Source organism: Borostomias antarcticus (genome assembly GCF_949987555.1).
Source record: "Borostomias antarcticus genome assembly, chromosome: 6".
Classification (NCBI taxonomy): domain Eukaryota; kingdom Metazoa; phylum Chordata; class Actinopteri; order Stomiiformes; family Stomiidae; genus Borostomias; species Borostomias antarcticus.
This window is the reverse complement of record NC_140239.1, coordinates 28,997,514-29,012,001: the sequence shown is the minus strand read 5'-3', so window position 1 is coordinate 29,012,001 and position 14,488 is coordinate 28,997,514. Positions and strand designations below refer to the sequence as shown.

The 14,488-nt window shown below is 45.2% G+C and overlaps 1 protein-coding gene across 1 annotated transcript in view; it reads right to left on the bottom strand.

The window, feature by feature from the left end:
- cdc42bpb (CDC42 binding protein kinase beta (DMPK-like)) overlaps window positions 1–12,814 on the bottom strand; it is an 81,004-nt gene extending 68,190 nt beyond the window's left edge. Inside the window, exon 1 of the mRNA XM_084439865.1 lies at window positions 12,055–12,814. Within this exon, the coding sequence (XP_084295991.1) occupies window positions 12,055–12,229 (175 nt within the window). The 5' untranslated portion in view covers window positions 12,230–12,814. The remainder of the gene's footprint in view (window positions 1–12,054) is intronic.
- Window positions 12,815–14,488: the final 1,674 nt, after the last annotated feature.

Below are 14,488 nucleotides of genomic sequence, written 5' to 3'. Positions count from 1 at the left end.
GATCTGTGGTGATGTAGGGCAAGACCTTTCTGTCAATAGCCCTTGTATTTTATATTTACACACACGCACACCACCAAGGGTACAACCAAACCCTTTACCCCCACTGCTGAAAAATCCTAGAAGAAACAACGCAATCTTTCTCCTCAGACATGGAAGTATGTCACAGTGAACACGCCAGCCACTAAGACTCTGCTCTAGTGGCTGCATGTTCCCTGCAATACACTATTCATCTTTTATTTATCTTAGATTGGCAGTCACCGTTATCTAGGGTGACTTGGTTAACATTTTACACACAGTGCTCCTGACTGCATGACAGGAAGCAGAGCGAGAGCTTGACAAATGGACCTCAAGAAAAACAAACGGAGGGGAAACCTCCAAAACTAAACAATTCTTGCGTACATGCCCCGGAAAATATAGCGTTTGACATGTGATCCACAACCGATTATTTTTAAGTTAGGAGCAGCATTGAAATTACATTAGGATTTTCCAGCCTGTCTGTGATTGGCAGAGTATCGGATGTCCTCCTCAGCACACTGAGAAATGCTTGGGGGATGACTGGCAGGCATGATGAGAAGGGAGGAGGAAAGCTGAGACAGTATGAGGCCCGAGAGGAAGGGAAGATCTGGATCTATGAGCTAGGTGAGCTATAAGTGATGTGGCAGGGTCTCTGGGTCTTGCAAACCTGTGATACAACCTCAGAAATTATGACGTTTGGGATGCTCAGGCCACGCCCAGGATCACAGTCATGAGGTTATGAATCCAGGGTCAGAGGAGCAGCTGAAGAAAAATTGATCTTGAAAATTCAAACACAATCCTGTTCCTTTCAATTTGGCCCTGTTCAAAAATGTCTGCTATTTACATTTCACCGCAATCCGCCAGATTGTGAAGTCTTGAGCTGTGAACACATGTGAACTGGGAACTAGTCATTCGGCTTTCTGTTTTTTTTTTGTCATGCATGCTCTCAACATTTGTACGTTTTTTTTCCCAAGCAGGTCATAATCCTGATCAATCCCAAAGGGAGATATTAACTGTAATCTCCTGCTCTGCATGTGAGGCCATTTGGCCAAGGACAACTTTGAACTTCAAAGAGTAGCTCTGTCCTGTATGCTTTGGCTGGAGCTGAGATAACACAGCTAGCTAGTATTGTCTGGAGTCCATGGAGAAGGTGTGCACCTCTCATACAAAGTCGGTCTTAGGCTACTATCTCTCCATTGTTGGGCATTTTGGAACAATTGTATAGGTTGGGAATTTATATCTCTATAAGAGGATCTATAAGATCCAGAAAAGATTGGTATTAGGCATAAAAAATAGCATACCCGCGATATCTCCTATCACCAACCATTCCCAGAATCTGAGCTACGTTGCGGCTGGCAGAAGGCCCGGCCAACTTGCACGGGCCGTTCAGATCAGGCGACAGGTTTGATTGACACGCCAACATTCCCGTGCCATGGCTGCACACAACCACCAAAAGGAGGAGTTGCCTTGGAGCAGATACTGGGTCTAGGGCCGAATGAGAATACCAGACAACCATGCAACTGTGGCACTGCCAACCTCGGCAACTTAACCTACTCCTCTGGTAACACTTGACCACTAGCCCCCCCCAAAAAAATAGGAACTATCCATAATATTAATCCAATCAGTGAACATCATTTTCTTATGAAAATACATTTCTTAAGAAATTTGATGACATGGGTTTTCTGTCTGTCTGTAGCCCACTATTATATATTGTAGGATATCGAAACAGGTGTAATTGATTAAATTAATTAAGGTCCCTTTCTATTTAGTGCGTCACAGCCAACTCGTGCTTCATGTATCATGTCTGCATTCCAGCACATCCTTATATTGAACCAAAGGAACCAATGGCTATGCTACAGTATCTGCGTAGCCATTTGGTTTGTGTTAGGCTAATCGTTTCATTTCATCAGAGCTTCAGTCCTCTGGATGCCCTCTCGGACAGCGCCATCCTCTCCAAATACAGGTGTTGTGAAAAGTTGGCCTACCTCCTCAGGATGACCTACCACCCATTATATTCAGTTTATATCAGAATATTCCATGACCCATTTTATTGTGTAGAGCATCCTGTCAAGTAAGAAATGTGGACAGATCCATGGTTTAAGCACAATATAATGTGTAGTAGGGCATTCTGATAGACATTTCCTACCAGATCGTCTCTCAGAATTCCCTTTATTGTGCTTAAACCCCAGGTAGCGCATCCTGTCAGGTAGAGATTGTCTATCAGAATGCCCTACGACCTTTTATTGTGCTTAAACCATGGGCAGCACATCCTGTCAGGTAGAAAACATCGAAATGTCTATCAACATGTCCTACCTGACAGGATGTATTAACCATGAATTGAACATAACATAATGGGTGGTAGGTCATCCTGAGGAGGTAGGACAACTTTTCAGAACACCGGCTGAAAAAAATCACCCATTTAGCTATTAGCTTTAGCATTATTATACTTTTTTTTATCCTGGCCTTTCAAGTCCCAGACTAGGCTTATATGTCCCAATTAATGCTCTTTATTTTATACTTTGTAGGCTATAATGTATGAATTGTAACTTTCATGAGGTCTCGCCTTGACTCTTAAATAGATTAGCAGATGAGCTTTAGTAGACATAGCTCCCTTAGTTAATATTAGATTGGAGTAAAACGATTATGACAACGCTTGTTATATTAACATTTAAAAAAATAATAATTTGACTTGACAAATGAGCAATCAATTCATTAATTTACAGCACTGCGCCCAGGAACTGCTCCACCTAACGATGCATCTTACCAGTTCGTCTAACGATGTACCTTAAGACGCCCACTAAGGGATAATCAGGGAAACACTCGTAGGGAAAAACGGCTCCTTCGCTAAGGTATACCTTAAGAACCTCCGTAGAGCGCTAAGGTACATCGAAACTGGGAAACGAGTCCCTGGTCAAGATGATCAACTGCCAAGCTTCCTTTCATTTCTTCTTCTGCGCTGCTTCTCATTGGTCTTTGACATTGATCGGCGCGCCTCCCTGCCTACACAACCCTTTACAGTTTGTCCTCTCATTTTGTACCAGTCCACACCCAGTGTACCTAAGACATTAATACCTGAGGCAGTCCCAACGAAAGGCCATCAGAGGTCAGGTCCCTGCCCTGTAGCAGTTTCTGTAAGCCCGACACACTCTCCCTTGAGCATGTAGGAAGCCGGAGAATGTACTTTTCAGGGTCACACCCCAGAAAGGGATCATGTTTCCAAATGGTTGACAGCTCAACAGCTATTAAAACAAGACGACATGTGCTTCAGTCAAGCCCCTAAAACTTCATACACTGGCTATGAAAAGAGAAATTGTGATGACAAGCAAGTAAAAAAATCAATAGATGTTATTTTTGCTTATATTGGATGTGCAAAGGGCACTATACAACACAAATTAAGTCAGTGGTGGAATCAATAACTTTTTATATCATCTTAGAGGCATTAGCCAACCCCCAATTAACAGCACTGAGTTGTAAGGAACATTCAGATACCCCTGTAGCATGATGACAAAAAGATGACTCAAAATAGGGGAAAACTACTTCTTAAAATGACTTGCATGAATCAACGTCTGGCTTTTCCATTCACTCTCCATCTTTACAACGCCTGATCTTCCTTCTCACCCAACGACTCTGACGGGTCTAATTAAACATTGATGAAGAAGTCAGATTGAGACAGCCATGCCGGGAGCCCAGGACCCAATGTGTGCTTAGCTAAGGGGCTGTCTGGGAGGGAGGTGGCTGGTAGCAGGAGGTAAAAGCATCAGGACTCCGCCCAGGGTTAATCTATTATCCTGCACCAGCTGCCACACATCTCGCCCCTGCCCCCACCACAGAACCAGCCATGTACCGGTATAGGCAAGCCTTGCGCCATGCTGCTCGATGGGACGAGGCCTCCTCTATTGATACAGAGGTTGTGACTCACGAGAGAACACCCAGTTCAGGACAGGTAGAGCGCCACGGAAGGTAAAGCCACAGTGATGAGGAGGGACATGCAGCAGAGATATCCCAGTCTCTTGGAGCGGAAAACGGTCTCTTTGCTCTGTGTTTCCTCACTGGATGCATTGTTTTTCCGAGTCTGACAAAGGTTAGGCATCATTTTCTGGCCTTTTAAATTGAAATACGTGGAAACAAGTTTTCCAGTTGGAGCTTATTCTCTTATTAATCTGTCAGACAACACAGTCCCTTTCCTGGAGAGGTATCTCGAGGGTGCCATCGAGGGGTTAACTCTGGATGACATTAGCAACGCATTCAAAAGAATAAGAAAAACAGGCAGTTCTACCTTGTTCACCAAATCTGGTTTGTTCTACCAGACGTTTGTGTGGGTGTGTGTTTAGCATTATGTTGTCAATATTTGCATTTGGGAAGGTGGTAGGGGAGACAGTTATGTTTTGGAACTAATGACATGACGCAGGTAGTGCATAGTAAATTGTGAATAAGGATGTAACAATAACCGGTATAATGATAAAATCAAATTAAATTTATAATGAGAAAATTATCATTAAAACTGTGTTTGATAACCGCGCTTTGAAAAACTCACTGTATACTGTCTAGCATCAAAGTTGGCAACAGTCCCCATGATGCATTATTTGAAACAAAAAGTGCATATTGCTGCTAATTTTATGTGGTTTTCAATATAAAACTTGGTGAAATTATTTCAGTAGTTTTTGAACATCAACACATTTTAACAATACCAACTACTGATAATCATGAACATTTTGGTCACTATAATCATGATATGAAATGTTCAATACCGTTACATCTCTATTTGTGAACTGTCAAAAAAAAATCAATAATGAAAAATGTCTCAACTCTGCTCCCATCCTTAAAGCCTTGATCCCTCGTTACACCTAGGCCAAAGGCGACACATGGACCATCACATTCCCACACAGGTCTCTTACCCAGCATGCCTTAAAGCATTACCCACGTCCTCCTCATCAAACTCAGGGTCAACAGCAGACAAAGATGACAAAGTAGGGAGTTTCCTGTGACACTGACTCTCAATGGGTGTAGTCCGAGTTGTGTGTGTAAGGGAATAAATGATGCTTAAGGGGATTTTGATGACTACAAAGCCCACAAACATTAGGCGTTCTGATGGGTCAACAGTAACTGTTAACCGCAACTGTGAAGTGTTCCTTATACAGCAAATCTCACAGCGGTTAAACCACCGCAACTGCTTAATCTGAAGCAGCTCGTTAGCAGCCACAGTACCCACGACTTCCCTTACGAGCTGCTTACACACTTCCCGTTCTGTGGGCATGCGAGTAGAGAGAGAGAGAGAAGAGGTTGCTAAAACCTCGACTCTTCAGAGGAGACTCAAAGAGCTTCCTCATCCTGGCATGACACCAGTCGCAGCTGCACTGACACAAGACCCCCCCCTTGGGCGCCTCGTTATCTGAGATAGAGGCTATAGCGTGAGCTAGGCCCATAAAGGGTACCAGCAATGTTCTGGTACACCAGTGTGGTGATTCAACTCAACAGAACACCTCTATTTCTCTTGCTGCTATGGTGCAACAGTGTTTTTTTTTGGTGTCCTTTTAATGTCCCCAAGAGTTGCCAAAGTTAAGAGGCTGCCCCTTTTCTGTGATATTTTCAACCCAATAAATATGGGAGCAGCTTGCCTAAACCACCCCTGTGAAATGTGATCTGCTGCTCTTCCTTTCTGCTTTGTAGCCAGGGAGGAGGTGGTTCACGCTGACAGACCCTGAAGCGACGAAGGAAAGTGCTCTGTAAATGTACACCACAGAGCTGGAAGCAGGCTGGCCAGTTACAGTGGCATGACAGCAGTCCCAGAATGCTCTGCACAGAGATCTTTACGAGAGTCGTAATCTTCTCTGGACCTGGTTTAACTCGAGAGGAAAACAGTCGGAGAATTGATTGTGACGAGTCCATCTCTTATCCTCTTCCAAAGGTTGTACCCTTGGCTTCTCCGAAAGGATTTCAATAAAGCAGATCAAGACCTGGGCCTATTTCCTAGTCTTGAACGTTTTTGATGAAATGTTCCCCCGCTGTGATCTGAACTTGTTTTGAATGTTTTCTGCACTCCGCATTGTTTGGGGGGCAATTTTTCATTCCACCCTATCATTTTCCCTGCAAGGGACCATGGCAGCAAACATGCTTTGTCAGTTACTTTTCTGTTACAAGTGGCCATTGTACAATTCCTAAAATTAATGAAAGACCCCTGGGTAGGGAGGCGACGCCCCTTTCCTGGTTTGATGTCTGCTATGTGGGTTCCTGATGATATTATGTGGAAATTGTGTCCACACACCACATTGCTGTGAAATTCTAACAGTGTGCGCCATAAATGCTGTTCATTCAACCTTTCCCTGCGGCTGGGGCTGCACCGGAGTCATCTCACATGGCCAGTCGAACAGCTGAGAGGCCAGGCCAACTGCCGGTAACGAACGTCTCTGGAAGCGACGGGGTGGGTCAGATCCAAATCCGCGCGGCACGCGGTGGTGACCTTGAGCGAGGCCTCACCGTCCCGCCACATCACTTGGCAACCAGGGGCCTACAGTAAGTAACAAAACTACATTTCCCATCCAGGCGTGTGGGGATGTTAATACCACAGTGAGCCATTTTTCCACTGTAAAGGCCTCGTGCCTGCGAGGAAGGCTTTGAGGAAAACGCTCGGGAGCCAAAGAGCTAATCTGTGTCATGCCTGCGGCCTAGCGCTAGGGAGCGGAGGAGAGGGGGAGGGAGGGGAGGAGAGGGGGAGGGGAGAACGCCCACACATGCCTGGTGTTGGGGGAGGATATTAGCAGGAATGAATGGAATTCTCTTTGGTCATGCCATGGCTTTCAGTCAGGAGACTCAAGTTCCCCCCCCCGAGTCATCAACTTAAAAAATAATAACTTTCAAACTCAAAAAAAAAAAAGAAACCGACATTTCAAACTAAACCAGATCTCATTAGTTTGAGAATGACAGTGCAGTAAAAATAAGAATGAAAGAGAGAGGAATCCCTTTGCAAACACTCCCTTTGTTCCAGCAACATCACTCCCCTTGTTTAGCAGCGTCAATGGGTGTTTAGCGCTTGAATATCATCCATTCTGAGAGGCATTCCTGGATGTGGACAAGCCCTGTCCTGTCTCTGTCCTCCCTGCCTGTGGAGAGTGGGGTGCGCACGGGTGATGCAACAGTGCTGCTCTGAGGCATGCTTTGAGCCGGGTGGCCCCGTGAGAGTAGGTTGATACCTCATGCAATAAACAAACTCAGACGATCGGGGCGAATTTGGGAGTTGTCAGGCAGCGGAGATGAAGGGAGGACATACCAGACATATCCTCGGCGACAGGGAGTTGCCTTCTCCCATTCTGTGCATTTCTTCGCCTTGAAGTATAAACTGCACTTAGTCAGCTTACTGACAAAACTCCTCATCAACATGTTTCTTTAAAAAATAAAAAAAATAAAAAAAATTAAGACCGATTAATTAATTCACTTCAGTATCTCATTATGTAGAGGCACACCTGAGGAGTTCAAATGTGAGCTCCTCAAATAATTGACACTCAATATGCCATTTTAATTAATCTCAATTGGATTAAAGGGTATCTTATCATGATGTAGAGATTCAAAAGAGGACAATTATTTATGACTGGCAGCCTACAAAGTGCAGCGCTCATCATAATCACACAAAGGTCTGAGCAGCATTCGTTTTCTGCAACAGAGCATTACCCGGTCTGACTCAACGTCTGAGCTAGAGAGCTGGGACAGTGTCAGAAAGTCCTGCCTCGCAAAACTGAAACAATAAAGCAAGAAGCCACAAATTGAACAATACTGCTCCTCCCCGGGACACTCACAATAACACGTGTGGTAACAGAATTTAAGAGTATCAGAGGCAAAACAACTAAATGAGGCTGCCAAAACAGCATGTGTTAGAGCAAATATGCAAAATGTCACGATGGGGGTAAATAAAGGTAGGCCTAATAAAATTCCTTTATTAGGGCGGGGCGCAGGTGTGTATGGGTGTGGCTGTGTGCCTTAAAGGGTAAAGTACATTTTCAACATTTTCATGGGGGATTAGATGTTGTTCAAAGTGCTTCTTTTGAATCCATAATGGGACAGCTGGACCAGATGCTCACAAGAGGTGGGGCTGAGACTGGGGAAATGAGTCTCAAATCAAACCGCTAAATATTTCTAAACGTGTATAATGTGATGTTTGGCCTATTCAGTGTGAGATTCCCTGTGGTAACTGCGGTCTCTGCCTTATAAATCGCTCAGTACGACACAGCATTTCTGGCTAGTGACCTCTTTGATGTTTTGGACCAGTTAAGATCTACTGGAACCACTTCCGAGGGTGAATACCAGTCAAGATGGCCGCTCTTCCGTTTTTCATAACCGCCACACTGCTCTCCCCTCTCTTTAAAAAGGTCAGCGTGAGCCACAGTGGTCAAACTTGCTAGACTGTGCCGTCTTCTAGCCAGAGGCCGCTGCAGGTCTGTTTATGTGTAAACACCAGCACCAGGCTGGGACGCAAAGGGTTAACGAGGGCTCAGTGTTCCTACGCAGGGAGGGGCGTGGCTAATCTGCTTACCTTAGACATGCAGGCCGCGCTGTACGGCTGAATTAGCACAGTCTGGGCAGGGGCCTCGAAGGGTGCCCCCGTCTTCCTAACATTGGCATGACCCCTATCTAGAGCGGGGGGGGGGGTCTAACATGGAGATCAAACCATGGCAGTGGATTAATCCCCTATAGACTGACCTCCCCCCCGGCTTACATAAACTATACCGTGGAAGATGCATGTGGTGTGACATTAATGGCACACATGCAAGCAAGGCGAAGGCAGCAGTAGGGGGTGGGGGCTTAACCCCCTCTACGAGGAGGAAATCAAACCTGAGCAGAACTCTCCTCTGATAACCACCAGACAGAGAGAATGCTAGCAAATCTGTTTATAACCTCTCTTATAAACCAAAGTTTGCTTCAACCGACAACCACCACCCCGTCTGAACCGAATGGCGCTGAAGCAATAAACACCTGCATGCAGGGCTGAAAATTAACACCTGCCACCGGCCAAATGCAGGTAAAATGTCCAAAATGGCGACTAGATTTCGGAAGGCTATCTGGAAAAATATATATACTTGGCCGGTAGATTTTTTCATCTACAGTCCCCTTGGCAGGTGACTCACCGTGAGCCAAAAAGTTAATTTTCACCCCTGTCTGCACGCCAGCCTCCTTCTCCAACTGACCTTGGCAGCTAGTTCGCTTGGCTACGCTTCTTACTGCTCGGCTGCTCAGGAATCTGGGTCTCCCCAGGTAATGGGAGTTGGACATGAAGGTGCTTCAAGCATATCAATTTAATAATGCCACTGACACGCAAAGGGAGCTCTGAAGTAACCTCTAGTACCGCAGAGAAACTCAGCTTTGAACAACAAACAAACCCTTAAGATACTCCTCCTTGTAAGCAAGACGAATTGTACTCCATTATTGAGATTCCAAAACAACACTCAAAAGAGATTCCTCTGTAGACGTCAGGTTTTTAGTTATTCCGGTGCTGTTGTCACCGGGAATGAAGAAGCGCAGCCAGACGTCCGGGCTGCCGAGATGGGCTGCAAGCCCACGGCACGAGTCAATACTAGAGGGTGAGAAGCGGTCAATATGTCTGACAGCGACAACAAGGGACCGTTCACGTGGCTGCTCTTTAGGGAGCCGGTCAGGACCATGGCGCTTTTGCCTTTGTCAGTGAAGTAGTGCTAAGAGTATTAACAGTCCCTCTCATTAGATAGCAGAGGATCACAGCATATCTTATCAGGGTGGTGTAGCAGGGGAAGTGTGACAAAATAATACTCGAGAAAAGTGGATAATTCTAAATCAATCCCTGATGATCTCATCTCAAGAGTCACTGATCAGACCAAGATCCCTGAAGGACAATGATCTCTTGGGCCTGCTCATCTTCATCCATGAGTGGTGCCTAACTCTTATATCAAATTATTAATTGCCCTATTTTGCACCCATGGATGACTTCCAAAAAGGACCACACTGGACACTCTCTATAAAACTTGAGATCACACCCAAGAAGTGATAATTAATATTCCTTCCAATTTACAGACTGATGGATGGTGACTGAATTGGAAGAGGAGTATTGCATAAGACTCTCTCCAGTAGTCAGGCCAAGTTGGGGCACCTGCTGATGACAGGTCTCTATGGCATTGCTCTTTGCGGGAGAAGACATTATGGGATGTAATCTCATTAGTGACATAATAAAACACGCCGGGGAGGAGAATTCTCTCATTGTGAATAACTTTGGCCCAGAGCAGAGGTCAGGCAAAAACCAGGGCATGGCGTACCTGTATAAATAATAATGTGGGACCTCGAGGTGTCTTTAATTTGCCACACGGCAAGACAAGTGACACACAATTATACATGTGAGTGGGTCGCCGGTGGAAATTGATCCCTGCATTGATCCCATCCCAGCCATCCTTCTCCAGGGGCAGCCAGGAGCAGTGGGCTGCCATCATCCATGGCGCCCGGGGGACCAAGTCCAAGTGCTCAGTCCAGGTCTTGGTCAGGGACCGGACTGAGGAGCATCTGTTCTTCTGCATGTTTTATGTATTGGGTTCTTTTGGGAGGAAACCCTTGCGAACACGGGGAGAACATGCAAACTCCGCACAGAAAGGCCCGGGAGACCTTCTTTCTGTGAGGCGAATACTAAGTACTGTGCCACCGTGCCACACTTAAGTGATTTTGAGGTTCAGTGTCTTGCTCAAGGACACTTCGGCACACTGCAAGGAGCTGGGATTGAAATGGGGCTAATCGCTCTACGTGGAGCAATGCATCTAGGCCTAGCCCTGGGGTCAGCCTAAACCAGCCCTGGGGTCAGCCTAAACCAGCCCTGGGGTCAGCCTAAACCTGTTTCAGGGCTACTTTTATGGAGCCCTGTAATACATGAGCAAAAATCTATACTGTGGTGCAAATAGAGGCGCCACTGACGATAGAACTTAGCAGGCACTGAAGTTTTAGATGAAGATGCGTGACAGAACTGCAAAAGTCTTTAGCACTTTGGTGATTTATGTCATTTGTTTGGGTACAATAGACTGAACTTCCCAGCTTTGACAGTTACAGGCTGTTAAAGGGATCCATATTTGCCATTTTAGATATGAGGTTTTCACTGGACATCGACCATATGTAGTAAACAATTCTGAATCAAATCAAACTTTATTTATACAGCGCATTTCATACACAAAGGCAACAAAAAAAAGTTTACCCATCTGAGCCAATAGGAAAACTGAAACAGGTCTAGGATCAGCCATGCCTCCAAGTCAAACCTAGAGTAGTTCTACTACACCAGGCTTTATGGATCAATGGAAAGGTTGTGTGCTATTCACTGCAACAACTAACCAATTAAATGTAGCTTTGGGTTTTGACAGTTCATGGATAAGTTTATTCCGTGTTGGATACAACTGCCTAAAGCGTGGGTTGTTAGTTCAGCTTCCCCCTCACCTGGATTGGTGGATCATTCTTTGGGCATAACATCACAGAGGCCTACGGGCTGTTGGGACGCCTGTGACATTTGCTTAGGCAACCATAATGTCGGCCCTAAACAAGACGCCAGCAGACGGGTTATAGGAAATTCAGCAACTGTTTTTCTCTGACAAACACAATCCTTTTGAGTGCACTCTGTTTGTAATCTGAGTCCACGCAGGGAGTCACAACAGATAAGCAGTCCAATAGTATTCAACTCTGTTACAGAACATTAACAAGGCCACAATTCGGCAACCACTGGATTTCATGACATTTTCGTGGGGGAATTAAAGGAGTGGTTTTGCTCAGAGATACTGCGGACAGGCAACACCCCGTTTGTTTGAGAAATATTTTGAACAAATAACCATTCTATACAGGGTAGGCGGTTATCTTCACGTGTTGAGATTGATGTTACCCTAATTTAATTAGAAAACTAAATGTACCTGCTCCGCATCATAACTTAACTAGCATAGGTTAGCTGCAATAGTGCAGCCAGGGGAATTGGACCATATAGTGAATAGTAGAAATATCTGACAGAACAAGACCATGTCACAGTCTAGTTAACGTTATGAAATCTGAAATCAAACAACTTACCCCATTCCAAAAAGTCTGTTACGTGCTTTTCCCGTTTCAAAGGCGAGTTGCTGCACTCGTTGTACAAACATATCAATATATCCAACAGCGTCTCGACGCTCAGGGAACTCGCATTCTTTGGGGTTCCGTCCAAAAGCAACTGCTCCAACTTCTTCAGGCGCACCTTCGCTGACATTTTCTATCAATTAGCCGGATAGCTTAGCTACCACTCCCTTCACTAAGACTCGCTCCTCCGAGATGATACGGGAGAAGTTTGAAAACCCTGCCCCCTTCAAACGCCAACTAAAAGTCTTTATTTGGCCAATGTGGAGACTCTGATGTGCCAGACTCCAACTTGCCTAGCTAACGTTAGCCGTGTAACGTTAGCTAGACTGGCTAGCCAGCTAAAAAAAAGAAGCCCGACATTTTATAAAATCACTTCTCACTAACAGGGCTTGTTCTTGGCTTTGCCACGGTGCTTTGCTAGCAGACTCGAGGCCTTACGGGTCCCATTTGCGTTAATCCCGATAAATCTGGACTTTCCACTTAGAAAATGGGACGTCGGGCTTTCCCCCCCCAGTCGACTCAGTCAGGCTGACCGGCGTTCGTCCATATTCTCTCGGTTGGATTATCAACTCGCTTTCATGCCTAAATGCTCTTCAATGCGACAGTTAACTTTATGTCCACCGAATATAGGGAGTGGCTGTCTTCTCGAACGCGAATCCCTCTTTCTTGGTTGCCCCCGTAGCCGGTGTGGCTTGGTATGAAGTAGAATATGGCTGAATTCGTGTCCAGCCTTGTCTCTCCCTGGCTTGCGAAGTATCCAAACCGGGGACTGTGGAGGACCCGCCTACCCACACCGGAAACGCTAGGGAAAGGTGACGTCATTTGATGATTGACATGCTCCGGGAGCAAACTGGCACTGACCTCACCAGCACACATGCTTCACCATCCCTGCTCTCTGCACTTTCACATGTGTTCTGGCCAATGCACCCAACATATTAAGAACAGAAAAATGTCAACAATAATCAGGCATTGGCATAAAAAGACAAGCAGACCTACAAGTCAGGATACGCCATACAGGTAGGCCTATGTGGGCATGATCAATTAGCACTCTAATATTGAAAAGTGCAAAATAGAGGATCATTATTGATTAATTTATGTATGGAATAAGAGAGTTCTTAAGAATGTAGAAACATGTTCCACTGAAAATTATGCGCCTTAAACACCTTTCAATCAACCAGCAACCATGTTATTGCAACTAAGATCACATTACCTGCATCGCAGATGTCAGGTCGCATAGTACGACACTGAAAACAGGTTTATTCACCGACAAATAATTATGTTTTTGGTGTTTTGAGTTTGGTGGCGGTTTGTGGAATAACAGAATGTAGCCTACAACACACATCCACAGTCTACGTTCCCATATAGCCTATCTAAATGGTAAAATTGCAATTGCATAACAAATTAACATTATGATGCTGGGAATATCATGATATGATAATGTTGTCATTGGATTACACATTTTAGTTCCATTGGTAGAATCTGAATCAAGCACTGCCATACATAAAGACATCACAGTGTCACAGTTTTTGTAGTTCACAAAAGTAAGCGCTGTACCATAATGTGTTCCCTGATAACACATAATGGCAACAGGAAATGCCAGGTAACTACCAGCTGAGACCGAACTAAGGTGTGAACGGTTGGTAGGAGAAGAGGAATGAACATTGTTACATTCACATCCACATAGGAGGGAGAGGTATGGGGGTGTGGGGTGGGGTGGGGTGGGGTGGGGTGAGGTGGGAGGGGGGGCAGGACATCCTGGGCAGCTGTGGCATTGCAGCCCTAACGTTACCACCCATTAAAGTCTTAGCTGCCCTTTACCTAACTCTAAGTGGAAGTAGCTATAGTAACTTGGTTCACAAACACACACACACACACACACACACACACACACACACACACACATACACATACAGTACAGGCACAGACACAGACACACACACACACAGGCACAGACACACACACAGGCACAGACACACACACAGGCACACACACAGGCACACATACAGGCACAGACACACACACAGGCACAGACACGCACACACCCTTTTATAGACATTATAGGACCATCAGACCTATCGTCTGCTATACTAATATCACACTCTTGGTCACAAAAGTACACATTTCATTTTCATATTATGGGTGATAGGAGTGTCATAAACTTGTTTGCATGCTATGTCTGTAACGCAATATTATGTCCAATGCAGACTGAAAGGATCATATTCTTACACTATTCAGGTATACATTATGTCTTAGTGTCTTCATCTTACTCATTTGGGGCTGGATCATTTTTCCCTCACCGACCTGTACAATGGAAGCTGTCCTCAGGCTACACATTCTTATAACATTGGTATTCAGCCTCAGCATGCAATAAGGTAACAGAAGGACTCGG